Source organism: Lipotes vexillifer, unplaced genomic scaffold (assembly GCF_000442215.2).
Source record: "Lipotes vexillifer unplaced genomic scaffold, Lipotes_vexillifer_v1.1 scaffold691, whole genome shotgun sequence".
In the NCBI taxonomy this organism is placed as follows: Eukaryota; Metazoa; Chordata; class Mammalia; order Artiodactyla; family Lipotidae; genus Lipotes; species Lipotes vexillifer.
In genome coordinates this window covers 2473534-2498675 of record NW_006788040.1, presented here as the reverse complement: position 1 = coordinate 2498675, position 25142 = coordinate 2473534, and the positions used below count along the sequence as shown (strand labels likewise).

Sequence of the window (25142 nt, the reverse complement as noted above, 5' to 3'; positions counted from 1 at the left end):
TCCTGCTGAGAACAGACCCTTGGCCTCTGCCCTTGTCAGGACTCACTCCACCACAGGGTCCAGTGGCAGAGACCCTTGCACTTGTGATTTTTTCTCTAGAAGGTTGAGCGTGACTGCTGACAGGTTTCTGTGGCCCTATAGTCTTTGCACATCACTTTTCAATCCAGACGTGGCTCCGTAACTGGCGGGAGGGTGTTGGGGGAGGGCTGCCAGAGGGCTCAGGGATCTTGTGAATCTGAATGGTGAGCCCATCAGATGCTTTTGTATGCGACTGGGTATTACTCAGCTCTGGCTACTGTAACAAAATGCTGCTGACTGGGGCTTAAACAACCGACATTTATTTCTCACAGTTCTGGAGGCTGGAAATCCCAGATTCTTGGTGGGAGACCTCTTCCTGGCTTGAAAACAGCTAGTTTTGCACGTGTCCTCACGTGATGGAGAGAAAGACAGAGACAGAGAGACAGGGAGAGCGAGCACACTCAGGTCTCTTCCTCTTCTTCTAAGGACACTAATCCCATCATGGAGGTCCTGCCCTCATGACCTCATCTAAACTGAATTATCTCCCCAAGGTCCTACCTCCAAATACCATCACACTGGGGGCCTAGAGCATGAACATATAAATTTGGGGGGGACACAAGCATCCAGTTCATAACAGGCCCCTGCAGCAAGTGGAGGCTGTGCTCCTGGGGGGCCCAGCTCTCAGCTGGGAAGGGTGGGGATTGATGGGCCCTCAGGGAGCCAGCCTGTGTGTCCCTCCTAGCAGCTCCCCACAGCCAGGTGGGAGATTCGTCTCACAGGTGTTGGAGTGGCCCATCAGCAGTTCTCTTCCACTTTAGCCGACTGACAGAGGTGAGGTGCATCCTCAAGGTGTCCTCACCTTAACAGTGATCCCTTCACCCTCAGGAAATGCCAGTGCATCTCCTGGCCTGGCCTTCCCAGGATGTGTGTCAACTTGCCAAATATTTTTCAGGAGGCTGCACTGCCTGGTGGTGCCCTCTGGACTTCCCTCGCTCAGGGACACGGGTGGAGGGAAGCATAGAGCCTCTAGGAGCTGGAAGCCTGGTCTCATGTCTAGCACTGCCTTTTCCTGGCTAGGTGACCTTGGCCAAGCTGGTACCCCTCCTTGAGTACCTGTGTCCTCATTAGAAATTGAGGACGATGCCACCGAGCAGAGCCATCTCTGTGTCCCTAGCAGCTGTCACGGGGCCTGGTGCATGTTGGCACTCAGTAAAATTTATAGATGGTACGTGGTCCAAAGCTGCATTTGTTTTTTGGGTCTAATCTGGATACAAAAGAGAAGACCCAAGGCAGAAGTCAGCTAATGGGTTTTCTGTGGCCGCCCTTTTGTGGCAGCTGGGAGCTTTCCTAGAGGTTATCAAGCAGAAGGACGGGGCTGGGCCTGCCCTGGAGCCGCTTTGAGTCTTTGAGCCCCCGACCCTGTCAGCCAGCCCCGTGCTGGTTCCGGCTTACTTCTGGGTAGATCCCAAGTCCAGTGAAGTGCCTGCAGGGGACCCACACCTGAGCGTTGTTTGTTTCGCTGGTTGACACCCGCCCCTTTTGGCCAGGGAAGCGGCTCTTCCCTTGTATCAAAGACAGAAATCCTCGGGGTGGAGAGCAGCTGGAAGAGGCTGGGGGCGGAGAGAGGCAGCCACTCCCTCCATCCTTTGCAGCGTTTCCACCCAGGAGAGAGGCTGCTACAGCCACGAGTCATCCTTGAAGGGGTCCCATGAGTTCATAAACTCTGCCCTGTGTTTCTCAGACAGTTTTTCTCTCTGAGGACTTTCCCCTATGACTTAAAGAATATAAACATGCCAGTGGGATTAGTGACTGCTTGTGTCTGGACATCTGTGCTCCTCCACGGGTGCCAGGAGGGGGAAGATTTATGGACTCGAGCCCCAAACGAGTTAGAACTGTGATCGAAGTCATGTCTTTATACAGTTGACTAAGGAAGGAAACCCTGGCCCCCCAACGTGCGTGCCGGCGTCCTGAGGCTGCGGCGGCCCCTCTGTGCTCGGGAACTGCATGTGTGAACGGGTGGGACCCTCAGGGGTGCGTCTCATCTTGAAGTGAGGCATTTAGTTTGAAAGCATTTAGTTCCTGATATTTAGTCCTTTTGTGACTGAGGAGTTAGAACACAGTGAAGGAGTTAGGCTGCCTCACAAGAGATGTGGAGTAAAACCTTTCAGAGGTCGTTAAAGTAAATGATCAGGGCAAGAGCTTTCCCTTGGCTGACTAATGGGACTCACAGTGGTTCAGTAAAACCACTTCACCGAAGAGCTGGGATCTAATCAGGAGTTCCTTCCCTCCCCATATCTTCACTCCATTCACGTGTTTATTGACACGTGCCAGGCACAGCCAGGCGCACACCGGGCACAGAGGAGACTGGGGGCGGGGGCGGTTTGCCGGGTATGATGCTCATGGACCGTGCTCCCGCTCAGCACACTGCCTGGCGGAGGACTACGACTGCTGCTTCCCGCCCTGCTTCGGAGGCCACTAGAGGGCGACACGGCACCATCCGCCACTCCCGCCGCTGTCAGCTGCCAGACAGAGCCAGGCCTTCTTCACATTTTCAGTGAAAATACAAATCAAAACCAAAAGTCCAAGATTATGAATTAATGGCACTTCAAGACTAAAACGATTAGCCTCTTCACATGGGACGTATAATTATTTGAACAACTGCCTTTGTTTAGCCTCAGTCCTGTTGCTAAGGGACTAGGTCAGACGGTATGAAAAGTGGAACAGAATAATATTTTACCGAGGCTTGCACCAGGACTTGATTTAATTTAGCTGAAGGGAAACACTGCTGTGGCTCTTTCCTTGAAGCACGCTGTCCTTTGCTGTCAGGACGGGTGAGCATGTCCAGTTATCATTGAGGAGGCCCCGTTCCATCTGCACATGAGCCATCATCAAACATTAAGTCAAATCCTGTCTCAGACCCAAAGGAGAAAATGTCACCAAAGTGGCACGTGCTAGTGTGAGAGGGACCGGGACCCGGTTTGTGTCCGTGACATTCGTTCTTCGTCACCGTGAAGGGTAGTAACTCGTGCCCAAGCCTGGACTCGCCACAGGGACACACAGAACCACGCCCCCCCAGGGCTGCTCCACGTGAAGCGCAGGCCCCGAATTACCCCTCAGTTTGCAGACGGGGCTTCATCCAAAGCCAGAAGCTGCTAGCATTAAGGACCCAGGTGTAGAGTCTAAAATTCCCTAGGATTTGGTCAAATCACTCTTTAAAAGTGATTTAACAAGTCCCTGGGCTTGTTCTAGTTATAGTCTCTGTCATCCTTATAATTATTTCCATTTATTTAAATTCCCTGTTTGCTAAGTTTACAGTCGTCAAAGCCAAGATGATAGGACAGGCAGGAGGAGTGAACGACTCTGGTCAGAAGGGACGGTCCCCCTCGTCCACCTCTGCTCTTGACTAAAGAAGCCTCCAGGCTAAGCGGAGTTATTTGGTTCAGGACCCCAGAAACTGACTTAAAACTTGCCTTTCACGTCGGTTAGGTTGGTAAACTGCCTTCCTAGACACCACATCTCCAGGACGGCCCAGGACCTCTCCTCTGAGAACTCGAGGTAGGGGTCTGGCTCTGCCAGGGGCTTGACCAGGAGGAGAGCCGGGCTTTGGCAGGGTCGTGGCTGTGGTGTCTGCTCTGGGGGAAAGGGACTCTTGTAAAGCAGTGTGATAACCTAGCTTATCCTTACCCAGTAGATGAGACCGACTGGTCAGGTGCCTGGTTTGTAAATTGACTGGAGGCTTTGGAGGTCGTCTTCGAAGGCTTGTCACACAACAGTCCGACCTTGACTCCAGAGTGTGGAGGGGGGGACAAGGCCCACGAGATGGGCACCGCCAGGCTGTCTGATTTCTGATTGGGACTTTGTGGTAACATTCACATGGATAGGACAGACGTCACCCAAGGACCGCAAGTGTCACCACAGCTGATTAGGAGAAGGAAAAACGGAGGGAAGACTCACAAGCTCTCTGGACTGCTGAAGCAGTGGTGAGAGCGCCAGACCAATCAGCGAGCTGCTGCCAGGCAAGCGGTGTTCTCACCTGGGTCAGGGCCCCTTGGGTCGATTCGAGCTGATGTTCAACTGCCCCCGTCTTAGCCTGACCCCAGTAGGTTCTGGGGGAGCCAAGGCACGCCTTCCACTGAGGGCGTGTGGGCTCGTTTTCACCATTTCGGCCACAGAGAGGCCTCTTTGCATGAGCAGACCCCTGGGCTGACTTGGCTGAGACTGGACCCTGGGTGGCCGGCAGGCCCCTCTGGCTCTGGTTGGCCACTGGTCATGCATCTCCCGTAGCCAGATTCCTCTGGTTTGCCCCTTCTCAGAATCTCCAGGCAAACCAGTGGTTTGTTTTTTGTTGTTCAGAGAGGACAGTTGAGTGGGTCGAATTTGGACTTCTGCATTTCTGGTTGGAGTACAGTGTCTGCAGTCCTGGTAGCTTTTAGTCATGGTTTCAGGGGTTTTTTCTGAACAGCTTTGATATTTACTGAGACTGATACAACCATCCATGACACCAATATTTCTCAGAAGCGTCACATAAAAGGTTTCTCTACCTTAAAAAGTTCTGTTTGATCAATTCACTCAATCAAAAATATAAGTCAGGAAAAAAATCCTAAGCCCTGTACAGGGTTCTGGGGTATCCAGATTCCCAGCAGTCAGTTCTTTGCTTCTGGAATCCTTGTTGTACATAGTGAAGTCCATTTCATCCCAAATCGAATCTGCTGGAAAGTTCATGGACCCAGGAGTTTTCTTGCCCTCCCCCATGGTGATCAGGGGGTGTTCATTCTCTGGCCTGTGATGCTGCGAGGCTCTGAGAGGCCTCCTGTCCTTCCGTGAAAACGGAACTCCCTGCAGTGTGGGGGCTGCAGGCTGCTCCTCTGGACCCTGGTGCTGTGCACAGAGCACGTAGTGCTTAAGCCAAAGTTAGGACGCATGCAATATCACGTTCGATATTGGTGCTTTCCAAACGGTTCAGCACCCCCCACCCCGGTCACCATGAGTGTATATGGGAGATCCCGTTAACCAAAATGGTGATCGAATCAGAGTTCACCACCCAGGCAAACACTTGGGACCTGTGGGGGTTGCCTGGGGGAACTGCCGACTCGGAAATTGGACGTCAGGGTAACTGCTCGGCGGTGGGTTTCACAGGTGTCAGGTGTGGTGGATACTCAGTGAAGAGCTGTGGATGATGGTGGTGGAGACGTGCAGGTGAGGAGGACCGTGGTGATGGCGGTATCCCTGAGTCCCTGGGTTCCATGTGGAGCTGGACGCTCCAAAGAGGCCATTTACGTGTTTTGGCCACGTTTACAAACACAGGAGGGAAAGGAAATGAGTTGTACTAGAAAAATGATCGAGACCCAGCAGGAAAGAATAGTATGAATAATAGGACCTGTGTTCCTCTTACTTAAAGCACCTGGAGGCAGTTGAGAATTCACGTTTGACCGGTATGTGCTGAGGGCCCACCTAGAGCCCCACACGCTGCCTGTGAGGTCGCGGCGTCATTGCTGTCCCGTGGGTTCGGGAACTGAGGGGAAGGGAGGTGAGAGTCTTGTCTATGTTCTCAGAACCCCCTCCACCTCTCCCCTAACCACACACCCCATCATCTAGCAGTTCTGGGTCCCCCAGAGCTCCCGACCCAGCACACGGGCCCAGACCCCGTGGCAAAGGCCTCTCCCGGAATGTGCCTTCCCTTCCTGGTCACTGGGCAAGGCTTTCCAACCTTCCAAACCCCGCTCAACAGAGGGTCTGGGTCTGGTCCGGAGCTAGAAAGCACAGGTAGGTTAACCAGGGGAGATCAGCATCAAGACTGTTCCCTGTGGTGAAGGGGTAACTGTGAGATACAGGAGACTGTGTGGTTCTCCTGGGCTGAGGGAGCGAAACCCAGGAAGGACGGACACTGATGAGGTGTGGTTCCCCCTCCACCCACTCCCCGGGAGCGGGCTGTTCCCTGGTCAGGCCAGAGCCGGGCCACCCCCGAGTGCGGCTGGGAGGAGGCCAGGAGCCACCGCCGGCGGGGCCACAGCAGGGCTGCGTTTAGTACGCGCGGGCATGCATGCCTGCCCGCCCGCCTCAGGGCAGCACGTGTCGCTCGGGAGAACCGGCTGCAGGAAGCAGTGTGTGAAGAGCAGGTGTGGACAGGGCGTTGGGAGCTGAGGTGGGAGCGGATAACAGCCTCCTGGAGCCCCCCTGTGGAGAGGAGCCCTGTCTCCTCTGCAAAGCCTGGGCTTCGCCTGTTTTCGTCCTCTCACTGCCCACCTCCCCTCCAGCCGGGCTGGCCTGGCACTGCGAGTCCTCCAGCCGTGTTTGCTGCGACAGGCAGGGTCACGGCCCTGGTGAGAGCGAAGGGACGCTTCCTGGGGGAATAAACAGATTTTTAGGGCACTTGGCCTGGTGTTTTCTATTTCAGAAGACACCTTTCTAGAAACTGTAGGGGTCAGAGACTTGGAATCCTTGCTGGCATTTGTTGGACTGTGCTCGTGGCGGGTGTGGGGGCGATGCGGAGCCCTTTTGTCCTTCAAACCCAGGGCTTCAGAAGCCAGCGAGCCCTTCCCAGACTGACAGACGGAGGCGCAGAATAGTGCTTCCTTGAATTCTCTCTCCTTTTCCATCTAACAGACGAGGTGTAGCTTGCATAGAGACATCACTGTGCTCTCTGTGTTTAAGTTCACGTTGGATTATGGCTGATCCTTCCGTGCCAGGGTGACGCTCATGTGTCCTGGAGGCAGGATGCAGAGGACAACTTTCAGGGCCCCTGTTCCAACACGTTCGGTCAGTGTTCCTGCTGCCTTTAACCAGGGCTGCCCGTCTGCCATGCAGCCCATCTGCCACCACCCATCTCCTTCCCCTCTGCTGGACAAGGGTCCCGTTTGGAGCCCTCACCCAGGGCTGTGCGTGCCAGGCCAGAACCTGCCACGAGGTGCTGTCCCGGGAGGACCTGGACCTATGAATTCGGGTACACAGTTCAGAGACAGGCTCGCAAGCTCCCAGGCTAGAGTTTCAGAGGCGTTTCCCTCTCCTCGCTGCTAAGGCCACTCTTCACCAAGTCCTGGCAAGTCGTGTCCCGTTCTCTCCGCTGCGTTTCCTCGTCTGAATTACCGCGTGCAGCCCGTCTCGTTGGTGCAGAGGCTGCCTTTCAAGGCTTCATCAGAGGTTCCGCAGCAGAGGATGCAGGTCCCCACAGCCCGCGAGAGCCACACTCCCGCTCAGCCTCAAGCCTCCACCATCTGGCTCCCGAGTCCCTCTCCAGCCTTGCCCTCCGTGTGCCCCATGGGCCTCGTCTGCCCAGGTGGGGCCTCCCCACCCTCACGTGCAGAGCAGCAGCTGGGGGGGCCCAGCATCGTGTCCCACCCTCTGGGGCTGGTGTTTTACACTTCCGTGGTCTCACTCAGTAGTGGTTTCTTGTGCACGTTTTATTTTCTGAGACATTGCATCATCGTGAGCTCTCGAGCAGGGACTGAGTCCTGAACGGACGTGGCTCCCCATCGCCCAGTCACCCACCTTAGACACTAGTGGCTGTTGGAGAGATCAGAAAGCAGTCGTCGCAGAAGACACCTGAGCTCCTCCCAGGACGTGACATCACCCTCTTCAGGCTTGTGCCTCAGACAAGACAGTCTTGTGGGCGGAGTTAGCCGAGTTCCTTCAAAGGCACGCTGCCTGCGGACCTTTTCTCTAAGCAGCGTCCAGCCTCTTACCTGGCCCAGCACCCCTCAACTACCTTCACTTCATGTGACAGGTGCTGTTGTGACTGGGGACTTGTCTGAGAGTGCTGTGTCCCTGTGAAGCCCGTGACCTCTGGAATGACACCCGACAGAGACTTATCAGGGTTGGGGCCCTGGCAGGTGGAGTCCAGGGAAGGTCTGCAGGGGTAGGGCTGCCACCCCGTCCAGTGATGCCTGGTGACCCCGGATCAGGTGAGGATGAGTCTGGTTCTGCCCATGGCAGGTGGCCTGAGCCCCCCCATTGCCCACGTGCCGGGCAGCAGTGCTCTGGCTGGACAGCGAGCAGTTGTCACTGTCACAGCTGCTGACCCATCCCCGAGGTCAGGGTACCATCAGCCCAGCTGCTCCGGCCCGGCCCCCAGGGCCTCTGGGTACACTGCAGCAGCCAGCGGTCTGCCCTCCAGAGGGCCTTCCAGAGCCTCCTCCCTGTGCCAGGCCAGGCAGGGGCCTCGGTGTGGCCCGCGGAGCCCAGGAGTTGAGCCCAGGGGTGGCCACTGTGCACACCCTACTTCTTCCTTCCTGGGCTGTGCAGCGATGCTTTTACCCTTTCTTGGAAGGTAGCTCTTAAAGAAAAAAAGAAACAGTTGGCCCAATAATTTTTACTTCTGCTTTCTTTAGATGCATCTAGAATTTTTAAAAAAGGAAGAAAGCCACAGGGGGTTTGTACAGACAGAATGTCCCGCCAGGCGCGTGTCCCTTTGGGTTAGCTGAATGCCCTCTGCACCCTCAGCCCAGTGCCCACAGCAGTGCGGCAGTGGACACTCGCTCCTCCAGAGCGCAGTGGCTTGGGCAACAGAGGGATGGGGGGCGGGACCCGGCTGTGACCCTTCCCCGAGCCAGCACCCCAGGGCTCAGGGCCACCCAGCACCTGGCACCTGGTGCCCGTGGTCTGTGGGCCCTGCAGATTCTCCCCGCAGGCTCCTGTGGCCGCTTCATCTCTTTATTCACACCTAGCCTATGTCTAGTCTGGTTTTCACAGTCGTTGCCACTTGCGTCATCCAGATTCATCCGGCCTTCGTCTCCATGAGCAATTCTGTTGGAGCATGAGGGATGTCTGTCTGCTCTGGGTCCGCATGCACTCACCCTTCCCTCAGGTCCCCGCCTGGGCCTTTCAGGAGTGATGGGGGTCCCACCAGTGTCAGATTCCCTGCCAGCACCGGGGGAGCGAGGGGGAACAGCCCCTGCAGAGACTGGGGCCATGGGGCCATCCTGTCCTCGGGGGAGGGACACAGAGGCCTGAGGTGACTTGAGGTCCTGGAATCCGGAACCCTTCTCCTCCGGGGATGTCATCCCGGTTCCCAAAGCTTCTGTCTGCACGCCAGTTCTCTCGCCTCCTGTCCGCTGAAATGGACAGCACGTCCCACTTTGGTCGAGACCTCACTGCCTGTGTGACAGGGTCATTCCTACACTGCCCGTAGGGTCCCTGTGCCGATGCAGCATCTCCTGCCCTGGTCCTTCAGGTGCACCATGGCTCACTGAGTGCTTTCTGGGACAGCTGCCCTTTGCATGAATCCCCTGCCATCTGTAGAAACATGTGGATGACCCAGGCTGTTCCTTGTCTCTGTGGGACACCCTTCGTGACGGGTGACAGGTCTCCCTCCTGGCCCTGCTCCTCTACCCTCCTCCTCGGGGCGGCGCCTGTGAGGCAGGTGGGAGGGAGCCCCGCCCATCGCCCCCACTCCCTGAGCGGCCCCCCTGGGGGCGGGGGTGCCTGGTCCTCCCCAGGCGTCCCCCCCGCTGGGTGTGTCAGCCGCTCCACTCACCCCGCAGGGCCTGATGCACTCCAGCGGCCCTGTGGGCCGGCACCGGCAGCTGGTCCTGGTTCTGGAGGGGGAGCTCTACCTCATCCCGTTCGCCCTCCTGAAGGGAAGCTCCTCCAACGAGTACCTGTACGAGCGCTTCGCCCTCATTGCCGTCCCTTCCATCCGCTCCCTCGGTCCTCAGGCCAAGGTAAGTCAGGCCCGCCTGGGTGTTTGGGGCGCCGTCCCTTTGGCTGGGCTGGCGTCCGCAGGAGGAGGTGTGGACTCCCTAGTTTGCGGCTGGTGGGGTGACTTTGGAGCAGATCCGTCCGAAGGCAGGGGGACAGCCTCCCGAACCCTTTGCCACCCCAGGAGGCCACCGTCATGTCTCTCTGCGTTGCTTTGCTGTGACACCAGGGTTGGGAGCTACTCCCAACCCTGGGAGTCAGGCTGGAGGCCGTGCCGCCTGTCTGAGGAAGCGGGTCATGCCCTGGGGGCCGCGCTCACCCGCCAAGCTGACCGCTGAGTGGGCGCCGAGTGTGCCCAGCAGAGGGGCCGCAGGCACGGAGGGCAGACAGATGGGATTAGCGTCAAGTGGGCAAGGGCCCCACAGGCCGACAAAGAACCGAAAACAAATGGGTGGCTTTCAGGACTTGGGTCTCATTCAGCAAAAATCAGTGTGGGATGAACTCTGTGGACTCAAGGGGGTGACAGTGGCCCACCGCAGGTCAGGGCTTAGCCCACAGCCACCCCATGGCGCTACCCACCTACCTAGAGGGCCTTCGGAGCCAGCCCTGAGCCCTCTTCCCTTCTCTAAACTCGCCCAGATACCCTGAGACCCGGGCTCCCTCCTGCCCCGACACTCCTGCCCCAGGCCTGGGCGTGGGCGGCCCCCACAGGACCTGCCTTGGCCTCCATTGACCTTGGTCATTGGCATGGTTCCAGCCAGGTCAGTTTCTGCCTCACGGGTTTTGGAGATCTTAGTTATGACTGTTTTTGTTGCTGAATCGTACTTCTCACGGGACAGAATCGGTTCAAGGTGAAAGAAATGATTTTCTCCAAGTTTTCCTCATGTCCGTGGTTGACTGTGAATCCCATCCATGAGCCAGCTGTGTGCCGTCCGGCACGGAGGGTCGACTCACCTCTCCGGCTGCCAGGGCACCCTGGGAGGCAGAGATGAACCAGAGAGTGGAAGAGTCCCGTCTCCCGACAGGCACCCGAGAGGCATTTCTCTTTCCCAGTTTAAGGCATCACCAGGTGGAAACACCAAGAAATTATTTTGAAATAATTTGATACGTGATGTTTTCCCCAAAAAACATCAGAAGGCATCGTAGGGGAAAATCAGAACTTTGTTGGGCTTCTTTATGCTGATTTTGTAATTCAGTGATGTTATTCATCTTTCCAGTTGTAGTGCCTCTAAAGGACTTAATTTGGCCCTGTCTCCCCTGCGACTTGCTTTTTGCAAGTTTAAACAAAATCACCCCTCAGAGCCCCTGTTGCATCAGGAGTGGGTTCCCCCTGATTGAGGGGCTCACAGGGGAGCCTGTGGGAGGGAGATGTACGGCAGGTAATCCTGCCCCGCACACCCTCGCCTCCTACATGCCCTGTCCCACCCCCCTCCGGCTTGACAGACGTCAAGGGGTCTTCCTGCCATCTATCTGGTCTCATTGTTTTCAAGAGCTTGTCACCAGCAGGTGTGATTCTCAGTCAGACATGCACCTGTGTCAAAAAGGTCTTGAAAAGTAGAGTGAACAAAGTTATCAGATCAGGTGGAGCCACGCTGGATGCAGCCCTACTGGAGAGCTGGCATCTGCCTGCCCCAGAGAAGCCCTAATGGGTGGCCTGCTGTCTTCCCTCCCCTCCAGTCTCACCTGCGGAAGAACCCTCCCGCCTACTCCAGCTCCACGTCCATGGCGGCTGTGGTCGGCAACCCCAAGCTCCCATCGGCGGTGATGGACAGGTGGCTGTGGGGCCCGATGCCGTCAGCCGAGGAGGAGGCCTACATGGTGTCCGAGCTGCTGGGCTGCCAGCCGCTGGTGGGCAGCGTGGCCACCAAAGAGCGGGTCATGAGCGCCCTGACCCAGGCCGAGTGCGTCCACTTTGCCACCCACATCTCTTGGAAACTGTCGGCCTTAGTCCTCACGCCCAGTGTGGAAGGCACCCCCGCTGGCAGCAAGAGCTCCTTCGGCCACCCCTACACCATCCCTGAGTCCCTGCGGGTGCAGGATGACACCAGCGATGGCGAGAGCATCTCGGACTGCCCGCCACTGCAGGAGCTGCTGCTCACGGCCGCCGACGTCCTGGACCTGCGGCTGCCTGTGAAGCTGGTGGTTCTCGGCTCCTCCCAGGAGTCCAACAGCAAGGTCACAGCCGATGGGGTCATCGCGCTGACGCGGGCCTTCCTGGCGGCTGGCGCACAGTGTGTCCTCGTGTCTCTGTGGCCTGTGCCCGTGGCTGCTTCCAAGATGTTCCTGCACGCCTTGTACTCGTCCCTGCTGAATGGCCTGAAGGCCAGCGCAGCCCTGGGTGAGGCCATGAAGGTGGTGCAGAGCAGCAAGGCCTTCTCACACCCCTCCAACTGGGCAGGTAGGGGCTCGGGCACCTGTCAGAGGGCCTGGGGGCACAGTCAGGGGCGGTGGGGTGTGAGGACGGGGGCGGGGGGGGGGCACTGGGGAAAGACAGTGCGGAGAGGCTCAGGGAGGGGGCCTCGCTGGCCGAGCCAAGTCAGCCTCTCCTCACTAAGTGGCCTTGTGAGCAGGAGCATCAGAAGAGTTTGCCATCAGAGCACATGTCAAGCCCCTCCTGATGTCATGTATACTGGGTGACCCATTTTACGGCCCTCATATGAAATCCCAGACTGTAGGAAAGAGCAGTCAGTGTGTTCAGAAAGACCTGAGATTTGGTCATCGGAGGACGTGGGTTTCGTCCAGCTCCACATCAGGCTGTGTGACCTGAGACAGGTTCCTTACCCTCCCTGAAGCTCAGTGTCCTCAGTGGTACCAAGGGGATGACGGTGGTGGTGCCGGCATCTCCCTGTCCACATTTGAGACAGTCTGAGGAGTGGGTTGAACGTCTTGTGATGCGTGAAGGGCCGGCGGCGTGTGTGCCCAGTGGTCCCACCGCAGGGCCCTGTGAGGGGCATGAGGGCCTGGAGGTGGAGGGAGCATGTTCCCTGTGACATCTGGTCTGCCGCTCAGCTCCGTGTGATGACCTGCGACCCGCTGTGGACCCTCCCATGCGGGAGACCCTCCCCGACAGGCTGAGACCCAGGTCTCTCCTGTGGCAGGGCCGCTTTGCTGACACACTTCATGATTTGTGGTGGTCTCTGAATTGGCCCCTACACCTCCCCAGGACCTCCAGAGCAGAAGACAATCCCACCAATGCCACAATGAGTGTCTTAAACCTTGAGAAGCAGAGGAACACCAAAAATACTATTTTCAAACATTTACATTTTATTGTTTTAATGGCAAAAAAATATACCATTCATTTATATGTTTAAAAGCTGGGAACAAAATGACTTTCATCTTACTCTTCCCCTCAAAGTAAATCCAGTTGACGTGAGCTGAGGTTGCTGGTGTCGTTCCCCAAAGGCGGGTGAGCCCTGAAGCAGGGCCGTGGCGTCCCAGGCCCAGTGGCGAGCAAACAGGAGCCCGCGGGGGCCGCCCTGGGCGTGGCGCTGAAGTTGCCCACGGCCAAGGGCTGGTGCCGGGTGGGTGAGCCATGTTGTTGAGGAGTGGAACGTGTTTACTTCACAAACACATCATAGCTGTGGTCTTGTTCAAAAAGGTATTCAAAATTCAAAGCAGAATCTATCCTGTTTCCTCACGTGGCTGAAGAGAAACATTCAGTTGGTCCAGCAGGCCTCCTCTCTGGCAGCCCTCAGCTCACGACTGGGCCCTCCATCTGCGAGGCACGGGGCAGGCAGGCCCTGTGGGTTTGGGCCTGGCCATGTTGCCAGACTTCTTCTGCCAGGAGATGTGGAAATCAGAGGCGATCATGCCCGTGGTTTCCATGATTGTTCTCAGCACATGGTGTCTGTTTATATCTGTTCTCAGCAGTCAGAAGGGGCTCTGAGCACCATGTGGTCCCGCAGAATGTACTGCAGGGTTTGTGGGGACCCAGCCCCTATGCTTGGCCATTTATTCTTGACAGGGCCTCCCAACCCCACCCCGCATCTTCCCATCTTACGGACGTGGTATTTTTGTCATTGTTTAGTTTTAGTAACAGACAATAGATAGAAAAGTCAACTCTGTTCTGTGGGAAATGGTGTTTAATGATGCTGCCCTGTTACCCTTAAAAACAGCCTTGGCACATTCATTCTCAGAAAACCCTTCCCCTCCATTACTTGGGGAAGGTTGGTCCTAAAGTTGCTGGGGGAGGCTGCTCCGCTGTGTACCTCCCCCAGGCCCTGCTTATGGAAGTGGGTGCTGGGGAAGAGGAAGGGGGACAAGATCCAGGCAGACGTGTGGCTCCTTCCTCCCCAGCCTAGGCTCTGTTTGCTCGTCTTACAACTGGGAGATACCTCCTCCTGTCCCCTCGTCTGGTGGCCCCGAGGAGTCAGGCACACCCGCCCCTCCATCCCCGGGCACATTCCAGACCGACACAGATTAATTTCAGGGAAAACAAGGCAGATCATTCCTCGGGATGGTGGCCAAGCCAGGGAGGGGCCCTGGGGGCCACACAGCCTTTTCCTGCCTCGCTCACTGCGCAGTTACCTCAGCAGCTTTCCTGAGCAGCTCACCCAGCAAAAGAGTATCAAACTGCCCCCGTGAGTTAGCCTTCCCGGTCCAGCCCGTGGAGCAGCTGTCCTTGGCACGCCTCTCTCTCTCTCTGTGGCACAAATGAGCTGTAGAGACCAGCTGGGCTGGGTGAGGGTGACTCTGAGGTGCTTTCTGGGCTCCCCACAGGGTTCTTGCTCATCGGGAGCGATGTGAAGCTCAACAGTCCCTCCTCGCTCATCGGCCAGGCCCTCACCGAGATCCTCCAGCACCCAGAGCGGGCGCGGGATGCCCTGCGAGTGCTGCTGCACCTGGTAAGGGGCGCAGGGCCCTCGCGGGAGGCGGCCGGAGATGCACAAGGAGCAGGGCGAAGCTGGAGGGATCCCACAGCACCGGGGGGCGTGAGCAGGAGGGGACGTTGTCCCCAGATGTCTGTGTGCAGCGTCACACCGATGGCTGCAGCCATCCTTGCCCAGACCCTGTGGGGGGTGGCCCACGGGGGCCCTGGAGCAGGGCCTGACCACAGGTGCTTCCACCCCATGGCTTTGGGCAAGTGACCTTGCTCTCCGAGCCTCAACTTCCTTGAGTAGAAGGCGGGATAAAACTTTACCTTTTCAAGGTTCTTGTGAGGGTTAGAGAAAAGGTGAGTAGCTGGCACACAATAGGGTCCCAGTAGCTGAGAACTGCTATTTTATAATCAAAGGACACTGGCCTTTCCCTAAACTCAGTTGGAAGAGTCCAAGCCCAACCCTACTCTTGGTGGGGCCCTGGTGAGAACACAGAGGCCCCACGCCATTTTCTACAGAATTGAAAGGTTATAAATAAATCAAGCCAGGAAACAGTGACATAAAACTTGTTCCACCCTTCCACCTTGCTAACCTGGAAGGCAGTTTCAAATAATTTAGAATTCTTAGCTTCCTTGGAGTTCTGTGCCAGAAAGACCAGTGCAGCCCCAGCCCAGACCCCGTGAGGCAGGGGAAGGTGGGGGACAGCCCAGGCCACAGCCGAGCTCTTTCCAAACCCAAGGCAAACAGCCACCCCGTAGCTTAGAGGTGCACACACGGCTCTGCCTGTGCTCAGGAGGGAAGGACCCAGTGAAGGCTTCTCCACAGGTCCTGGCAGTGGGCTGGGGCCGGCTTCTGGGTGGGCATGTGCCCTTGGCCAGGGGAACGCTGCGGCCCATGAGGCTGGTTATCAGCTCTGTGTGGACTCCAGTGAGGGATCAGTCACAGACATTTCTTAAGCTCAGGTCTGCCTGAAGGAGGTTTTTTCAGGCCTGACAGAAATCAGTGTGTGAACAAGAATGCTGGAGCCTGAAACCTCTGACAGCTCTTGGGCCAGACGCAAGGCACCCATGCTGCCTGCCACTGGGTGGACATGCTCTTGTGCTTTGAGAATTTTGGGGGAAGACTTTCTCAACTGATTTTAACCTGTGCCTGGAAGCTGCACGGAGCCTTTATGTTGGTTTAGCACTACGACCCTTGTCAGGTCCCTCTCGCCCCGAGAGGTGCCCTTCCTCCTCGCTGTAGCCCATTTGCTTTCTCCTCCCAGGCCAGGCCGTGGAGCAAGAGCCAGGCCTCTCCGCTCCCGTTTGGCCTTGAGGCCCCTCGAGTACATCTAAGGATTTTCTCTTTCTTCTTGGCTTCATCTTCTGGGGTGAGTGTAGGGGCCATGGGTCAAGTTTACCAGTCTTTTCCTCCTTCTAACTATCCACTGGACAGTGTCTCTAGCGCCCTTCTAGCCCAGGGGACAGCCAGCTGGCCGCCTGTCTGTCCTGCCCGGGAATGTGCGTTTCCTCCTGCCTCTGATGTCAGCCCCCAGCATCCCAGGGTTTTACTCTAAGAAAAGTCTCAAGTGACATCCTGGACAACTCTCCTTCCCCTCCAGTGACGGCACATGTGCCCCAGAACAGGTGACATCTCAGAGGGACTGAGGTTTCCCTTAGAAAAACCGCCGAGGGAAGGCCTGCGGCTGTTGCAGGTGCTGTGGACGCTCCCTGGGAGAGTTAAGGTGGCAGTTACCTGGCAGCACTGATTTAGGCCCTGGAAGGTGGAAGGGGCCCGTGTGCAGGTGGACACAGGTTCCAGAGGTCAGCGCTACAGGATGGAGGAGGAGTCGGAGGCCTGGGGGACGAAGGCCCCACGGTGGGCACTGCTTGGTGTGTGTGAGGTGCACGAGCAGTGAGGGGGGTCCTGAAGGCCTGAGGGTTCATCCTAGTGATGGCGCGCAGCCATTGCAGGGTTTGGGGCAGGTCCCTGGCCGGAGATTGGTTTTCAGACAAGTCACTTCAGTGTCTGTGGAAGACAGCCCGGAGCTGGGTTAGGGAAGGGACAGGACTCTTCTGAGTCTCCAGCCCTCAGCTCTGATGGTAGCAGCCCCTCCTTTGCAAGACACTGGCTGCTGCTGCAGAGTGTGGTCCTCAGGCCGGGGTGCCTGGTGGCAGCTGCCAGCCCTGCAGAGCTTCCCACACGGGCTTTGTGTTCCCCCAAAGCCACTTGGAGAGAAAACAGGGTACCCCCACCCCCGGCCACCCCGCACAGAGTGGCACCTCACTCCCCCCTCCCCTGCAGGTGGAGAAGTCCCTGCAGCGCATTCAGAACGGGCAGCGCAACGCCATGTACACATCCCAGCAGAGCGTGGAGAATAAAGTGGGTGGCATCCCCGGCTGGCAGGCCCTCCTCACTGCTGTGGGCTTCCGGCTGGACCCCCCGGCCAGCGGCCTGCCAGCAGCCGTCTTCTTCCCAACCTCCGACCCGGGCGACCGGCTCCAGCAGTGCAGCAGCACCATCCAGTCCCTGCTGGGTGAGCCTTGGCTGACAGCTTGAGCAGGGTAGTGGGTGGCCGCAGTCCCTGCTGGGTCTCAGGCGGGGAGGAGCGAGGGTCTCCTGAGAAGGAGTCCCAGACACAGACTCCTCCTGATCTGGGGGAAAGGAGTGCTCCTGACCTAGTGTTTCCATCTGATGTCAACATATCCTCTGCCCCTTCCTGGGGTGACGTGAGGTCTTGTTGGGCAAACAGTAGCTGCTATTAACATTTACTCAGCAGCTTCGGATCTGACAGAGCTGTGTGGCTGACCCCAGGGTGACGCGGGGCACAGATGCTCAGGGCTGCCCTTTGTGTTTCACTCGAAGCGGGTGATGCTGCCTGAGCGACTAGTTGGGATCCTGGCATGTGACCATATGCCTCGAGGACACAGCAGGGTCAGGACTGGACCTGCCTCCATCTGCCCTTCTCAGAGACAAGTCAGACACGGATACACACGCCTGGCTGTCCCGAGCCTCTGAAAATGCCACCAAAGCTGAGCGTTTGGGGTGCGTTCCCCTCGGAAGGTGCAGGACTGTGGGCGCAGAGGCCCCCTCCGGATAACACCTGCCTCCTCCTTGCTTTAGGTCTGCCCAACCCTGCCCTCCAAGCCCTCTGCAAGCTCATCACTGCCTCGGAGACGGGCGAGCAGCTCATCAGCCGGGTGAGTTGAGCCAGGACAGCTGAGCCCAGGTCTGAGGACTGTGCCGGGTTGGAAAGACAGTGATTTGGCCTCAAATAGGAACCTGCACGTGACGCCTCACTGCTTTTTTTCAGCTTTTGTAATGAGAAGGAAAAGGCAAGGGCTGGGAGTAGAACTGCCCTCTCCAGCAGGTGCAGGCACAGAGGAGCAAGTTCTCCCGGTGTCCTCCCTGGGCACTGAGTCCCAAGGGCCTCAGAGGATGCTTAAGTCACCTGTAATCTCAGGGCATTTCCTGAACTCTCCATTCAGTGGTCTCCTGCACCTTATCATCCCTAACCACCAACTGTTTCTGCTGATTGACAAGTGTGGCAGCCACCTTACCCAAGCCAGCAGGTGTAGGGCCATCCCGTCAGGGTGGCTACAGGTGCTCCAATACTTATTCTTAGATCAAAGTATGACCCCTGCCTGAAACAAAACCACCACTGAGGCACAGCGGTGAACACAAAGTCAAGTCTCATGAAAGATACTGCTTAGCAGCTTTTCAAAAAGTGCTTTCTTTTAGGAGAATGTAGATCTAATTCAGAGAATTGGAGGATTCTAACCCTTAGCATCATGTAGGCCCTTCCCAACTTGGCCTAAGAGCTTCTGATCTTCCTACTGGCCAGTGAGGGTCTGGAACAAGCACTGGGGTGACAGTGTAGCAACCCCTGAAGAGCACAGAGCAGTTTTCTCTGGGCACCTTACAGTGTAATAATTTGAAAAATACACGTTATTAGATATCAGCAGATTTCGTTTTAGCTGAACTGTTTCTATGTGGAAATAAAGCTGCTCCATCTAGGGTTAACCTCTGCAAATCTGATTGGTTCCTGGAGCCTCCCCCTACCTGGGGTGGTTTCCAGCTTGGATTTGGAACATAGCTCACTGATCTGGCCCCTTCACTGAGTTTCTGCTACTTTGTAGTAAGTGTGTTAGACCTGCTTGTTGAATAGAATCAGGAAGACACTTAAACATACTGAACCCAGGAGGGCTACAGAGCCTGTGCTCTACAAAAAGAGAAAGCTAAAATTACATTTACAGGGCCAGGCTGAGCATCCAAACAGCCAATAGCTTAATTTCTAGCTTTTGGTGGCAGCATAGGGACCTCCACAGGGAAGCGTCCTGGGCCGCCCCCAGTGGCTGGGGGATGGTAGGCATTTCCAAGTCACTCTGGAACCAGAGTGGACTTTGCTCTACAGAGTGGCCTACCCGAGCCCACTGTGCCCCTCCCCCTCTCCTGGCGAGGAAGGGCAGGGCCCGGCCGACCCTGGCCCCACCCCCACCCCCAGCGCGTCTGGCCTGGGCGTGGCTGTGCGTTCTCCTGTGTGTCCCTGCTGACTCTCACTCCTCTCCCCTCCGGGTCAGAGCCGCGGGCCCGGTGTGGTGCTTCCTACAGCAGTGATCAGCTTGTGTTGCGTAACTACCTGTGCTTAAGTCTAAATTCTCTTCTTTCTCTCTTTTTCTTTCTTCTTCTTATAATCTGCTGGCCGAAGGCTGTTAAAAATATGGTTGGAATGGTGAGTACCACTCTGAGTAGCACTGTTGTCAGGTGAGCCCCTCAACCCGCCCACCCCGAGGTCCCCCTGGCACTGCTGTCTCGCCAACACGCGCTCAGGCTGGGGGGTCAGTGCCGCTGGCTCAGGTGGTCTGCCCCATCTCCGCTCTGGCTCCCCTTTCCTGCTCCACCCTTCTTGTGCTCTTGATTTGACCTTTCAAGTTCCCTCAGAACAGCAGGGGCAGGAGCAACACACTGTGAACCCACAGGAGGCCCCGGGTGGAGTTCACACATTCAGCAGGTTGTGTCCGGGAGACCCCACCCCTCCTCTAGGCCCCGAGTCCCCTCCTGCACTCATAGCCCCGTGGCCAGTGTGCGAGGGAAGAGGCTGGAAGCAGAAACCCTGCCTGGGGGCTGGGCCTTGAGCTCCCCCAGAGAGGACAGCAGGACAGTAGGCATGGAGGCACCGTAAAGAGAATTTCAGATGCTACCCACGTGTAAGGTCATTAGCGATGATAATGACAGGTGACACAAGAGAAACTTGGGGACAAACCCCTGGGGGCCAGATGCAGCGGACGCTGACGCTCTCCCCGCTCAGCTCCACCAGGTGCTGGTCCAGCTGCAGGCCGGCGAGAAGGAGCAGGACTTCGCATCAGCCCCCATTCAGGTCTCCATCAGCGTCCAGCTGTGGCGGCTCCCGGGATGTCACGAATTCCTGGCGGCTCTAGGTAGGATGGAGCATCCTTGACTTCACTGGCTTCTTTCATTCTATTTTTTAAAAAACCTATTTTTCTCATTTCTATTGGGTAAAGTTGATAGACTCTTAGGGGTCTTAGTGTTTTCTTAGTTTATTACTTAAAAATAGCTATGCAAAGGCTTTAGCCTTTGTGCTTTAGCACAATTTCCAAATGGCCTTCCAGCTTTGTCCCACTCTCCCTACCTTACGACTTCCTCTCTCCCATTTGTAGTCATTGCGTTAAGATGAATCTGTTAGATTCAAGTACTGCTGGGAGTCAGGCCATGATTAAAGAAAATAAAGTCAAGTCGTAAAATAATGATTTCAATATTGGTCCCTATCACTGGCTACTGGAACTTGGCAGAAAAAAATACAATTGAAACCACCTTTGATTGATCACGGGGACCTAGAACTGCTTATTCCAGGATCCTCTTTCAATCCAGAACACTCTTCCTTTTTCAACATTGTAACCCAACTGAGGCAGCTCCCAACAATATCGCTCTTTTCTTACCAGAGGTGCGTTTGTTGATAAAACATCTTGAGAGGCCAAGCTGCTCTCCTCCGGCCCCACTTAAGTGCCTGTGTGACTTGCCGGAGAGCCATACACTCCACACTTTTGTTTTTGTTTTTCAACACCTGTTCTATGTCAGGCAGTGTTCTAGGCACTGGGGATCAGCGGTGAGCAAAGGACAAAAAGCCCTGCCCTCTTACCAGAGTTTTCATGCTAGAGGGGGAGACAGACAGACATAGAAAGACCTAATCTAAGGGGAGCACCTCAGGTGAGGAAGCACCATGACAGACAAAAGCATTGGGGTCACAGTGATGTGCTGGAGGGGTGGAGGCAGGGAGGCTGGCAGGCCCAGGGCCTGTGGATGAAAGATCCAGGCCGAGGGAAGAGTGTCTGTGAGCTTGGGCAAGGTGCAGGGGACACGGGGGTAGATGAGACAGAGGATGGGGTAGATCCTGGGGCTGTGAGGCCAGTGGAAGGCCCTTGGTTTTTTACCTGATGGAGTGGGGCGTCTTTGGAGGTTGACATGGCCTGGATTCACTGGTACAGGGACCAGCCATCAAACATGGCAGGGCAGATTCCTTTTTAAGGAACTTCTCTTCTGCTTGGGAGGCCTGGATATTCAGTATCGGGCCATCTTTGCTAGCCCATTTGTAGATGACCTTTCCCAGCCCAACTCAGCTTAGGGCAGGCTCCATTTGTTTTTGAAGGTAAAGGGGGAAAGCCACACAGCCCCGCAGGGGCTCCAAATCCCCTGTGAGTAGATGCTTTGATGTCCTTTATGATTTGTACTATTTACTTGTTTTCTGTGGACTTAAAACATAGGCTTCTTGGTGTAAACATAGTAAATTTATATCTGAATAGGTAAGTGAGGAGCAGATGGAGCAAGGGTGAGAAAGATCAGGTCCACACCCAGGTTGGGTCTCTTCACCTTTGTGACGGGCTGCAGGGTGAGGCAAGAACGAAGCCAAGGCCCTTCTGTATAAAGGAAAAGCTCTTGTCCTCAAGCAGGGCCTCAGCCCCCGCTTCGAGTGCAGGTGTGACGGAGCCAGCCCTCCTCCCCTGTGGACAGGCTGTTTCTGATGCCCCTTTGCCAGGTGTGTCACTGGCTCTCTCTGGTGTTGGGATCCTAGGTGACTTTTGTTGATGCTCCTCTACGTCTCTGTACTTTGCAAATCCCAGTGATACTCAAGGGGTAAGTTGGGTGCACACACTTCTGATTTTTAAGTCCTCTGGACTGAGACTAGGGAGAAGCACCCCCTCCAGCGCTTGGCACCATCACACCCATCACAGAGCTGTGGTTTATTTAGAGGACTCAGTTCTATTAGAGCAACCAGTTCAAATTACTTTGATAGAGTTTTCTAACTAAAAATGTTACACTTATATTATTAGATATTCGTTTTCAAAGTGCTGAGTTCTCTGAGACCTTCCTGTTGTTTTCAGGGACTGTTTATTTTTGAGTTCAGAGAGGAAAATGTCCCATAGCAACCCGAATGCTGAGTGGCTACTCTACTGAATCTAATTCCCAAAGGAATGATGATAGTGTCAGAACCAATATCAGAGTTACAAGAATAAAAAAGGCAGAGACAGATTTCTCCTTTGGCGAATGCTCTCCGTCATCCATCAAGTATCATGGGTCCCTACTGTGGGAAGACTGTGAGGTCAGAGGAGAAGGGCCTGGGATCACAGGGCCTGCCCCCTGGCTGCGGGCACTGAGCATCTGCACTGTTTGAGGCAGAGCTCAGTGATCCGCTGAGGAGGTGAGTGAAGACGCTCCATGCTGAGGCTCCCAGGCCCTAACTCCTTGCTCGGTGGCACCGCCTATGGACGCAGCACTGGCTGTGGTGTCTGTTTGGCTTCTTCCTCCTACATTCTTCTCGGGAGACGTGCTGGCTGCCTGTGTAATGGCCCCTGATGAGTCTAAGTGCTGTGGCGACAGCTCGTTAGGCAGCCTCCTGCTCAGGAGGCTCCTGCTCTTGGTTGTGCCAGCTCCGTGTCTCATTAGAACTGTTTTTTAGGCTCAGGAGCAGCCCCTTAGGCTCTGGCAGAGAGGAGTGGAGTGCCTGCAGGGCAGTTCAGCCAATACAGCAGATTCTGCAGCATCAGAGAGCGCTCATCTCAGAGCCCTTGTGGCAGACAGGGACCACACATGGAGACACTGTCCTCGCCCTTGAGAAGCTTCCACCTTCCCCTGCACTAGCTTTAAATATTGGACCTAATGCCGAACGGAGTGGCCATTGTCCGTCCTGGACAGTATTCTTTAAGTGGACTGTTCTTCTGCAAAAGAATGGAGACAAGCATTAATGAGCCTTACTAATTCCCACCCTGTCCTCTGGAGAATGCAGTTCAGCGCTCTACGAAGGGACAGAGGTCCACACACAGCAAGGGGGGAGCCACGCTGAGCAGGTGTGATGGTCGCAGAGCTGGCCCCCGTTGGTTCACGTGACTTGATGTTCTCATGATTGACGCGCAGGTGGGGGGCCCAGGCGGGGCTTTCTGAGGGGTCTGCAGGGGTTCCCCTGGGACTGTATGAGGAGCCCTAATCCTTTTTAGGACATGGAATCTTCCCTAAGGAAGCAGGTGTTTATATTCTTTGTTTCTATAGGTTTTGATCTCTGTGAGGTTGGTCAGGAGGAAGTAATTCTGAAAACCGGGAAACAAGCCAATCGACGGACCATGCACTTTGCGCTCCAAGCACTGCTCGCACTCTTCGGTAAGAGCTCCGTGTGGCGGCACCCCAAGTGGCCCCCAGGAGCCACGGGCATGACCCTGATTATGGTTTGGGAAGAGGAAGAATTAAGTGAACGAACCTTTTTTGTGTGTTACGGAATGTTCAAGTAAACAAACTCCCTGCTCTCATGGAACTCAACTTACGATGAGCATACAGGTAGTATATGTTAGATGAGGTGCCACCATGTGCTCTGCAGAAAATGTGCCGATTAAGGGACTAAGGAAGTGAGGGTGGCATCGCATCAGAGGTGATGAGGGAGCAGTGGTGCCCAGAGCTGGGCCTGCGAGGCACTTTTCAGACCCTGGGGCAAGCCTGCCTGCCATTCTCAAGAGGCCAAGCGAGGCTAAATGCTGGCTCGGATGGTGGCCGAGGCTTGAAGGCAACCAGCAGGGCCTGCTGATAAATGTGCTCAGAGAGAGAGGGCCAAAGGTGATATCCTGTTCTTTGGAACAGCTGCCAGAATGGGGCTGCCTTTGCTGAGACCTTGAAAGTGGCAGAAGGAATGGGAGGGGTCTGAGTTTCCTCTTGGACACCTTCATAGGCAGCTGGTTAGAGGAGTCCAGTGTGGAGACATAAATGTGCACATAGGTCCGAGGGGAAGAGGACTGTGTCCTGTGGGCGCTCCTGGGGTCAGAGGTCACAGAGATAAGGAGGGGCCCGGGAAGGATCAGTCCACGAGGGCCAGGTGTGATTGTGCAGAATACCAGATTTGGTGGCCACTGTTAACCTTTACATGAACTGGGGAGGACGAAAGCCTGACTGGAGTGGGTTAAGAGCAGCTGGGAGGAGAGGCCGTGCGGAGAGGAGGTTGCTGGGGTGTGGAGCGATGGGGCCGGAGCTGGAAGGGATGGCGGGTGAGGGTTTAGGACAGGGGGCATCACAGATCGCCCCATTCAGAGCAGGAGGCTGCCATGGGGTCCCGTGAGATAGGGAGCAGAGTGGAGATGGGCACATGGTGGGGTGCGCAGCGCACGGGGCTGTGGGCATTCTCGGGGTGTTTTTGTCCCCAGTGTAAGCTTTACTTTTTCCAACAGGACTGTGTGTTTCAGGCTTATAAGATGAATTCAAGTTGTGTATAAGTAACACTTGCATAATGCTTTGCTAGCTTCTATGCATATAAGGATGCTTGTGAAAGAAAAATAAGAACCATACAGAATTCTAACTGTCCTCTGGGCGCCTATGTTTTGTCTTAGATTCCACTGAGCTGCCCAAGCGCCTCAGCCTTGACAGCTCGTCCTCCCTGGAGTCTCTGGCCTCAGCCCAGTCTGTCTCCAATGCTCTGCCCTTGGGCTACCAGCACCCTCCTTTCTCTCCCACCGGTGCAGAGAGCATAGCCTCAGATGCCATCTCTGTGTACAGTCTGAGCTCCATCGCCTCCTCAATGAGCTTTGTCTCCAAGCCTGAGGGTGGGTCAGAGGGCGGAGGTCCTCGAGGAAGGCAGGACTACGACCGGTCCAAGAACACCTTCCCACAGCGATCCACCCTGCCTCGGAGCCAGCTGTCCCCCCCGACCCGCCCTGCAGACAGCAAAGACGAAGAAGAATACGAAGGGTTTTCCATCATCAGCACTGAGCCCTTGGCGGCCTACCAAGAAAACAGAAAGACTCGCTTCTCACCAGATCACAAACAGTCCCGCGTCGGGACAGCTGGAGGTGTGAAAGTTTCAGTAAGCTCCAAGGGGAGCATAAGCACTCCAAACTCTCCAGTTAAAATGACTCTGATTCCCAGCCCAAACTCACCCTTCCAGAAGGTTGGAAAACTAGCAAGTTCAGATACGGGAGAATCAGACCAGTCTAGCACAGAAACAGATAGTACCGTGAAATCCCAAGAAGAAAGCAACCCAAAGCTTGATCCACAAGAGTTGGCCCAGAAGATTCTAGAGGAGACACAAAGCCATCTCATTGCGGTGGAACGTCTTCAGAGGGGCAGTGGTCAAGGTAAGGGCACTAATCCTGAAGATGGCATTTCCGTGCCCAACAGCGCTGCTGTCTTCAGAGCGTCAGAAACAAG

General features: G+C 55.8%; 1 protein-coding gene across 1 annotated transcript in view; it reads left to right on the top strand.

The window, feature by feature from the left end:
* The window catches only part of TTC28 (tetratricopeptide repeat domain 28), a 173770-nt gene that overhangs the window by 147816 nt on the left and 812 nt on the right, over positions 1–25142 (top strand). Inside the window, 9 exon segments of the mRNA XM_007472219.1 lie at positions 9495–9674; positions 11329–12049; positions 14371–14495; positions 16752–16983; positions 17571–17647; positions 19756–19885; positions 23007–23114; positions 24326–25140; position 25142. The exon segment at position 25142 is cut by the window's right edge and continues 812 nt beyond it. Coding sequence (XP_007472281.1) covers positions 9495–9674; positions 11329–12049; positions 14371–14495; positions 16752–16983; positions 17571–17647; positions 19756–19885; positions 23007–23114; positions 24326–25140; position 25142 — 2389 coding nt within the window.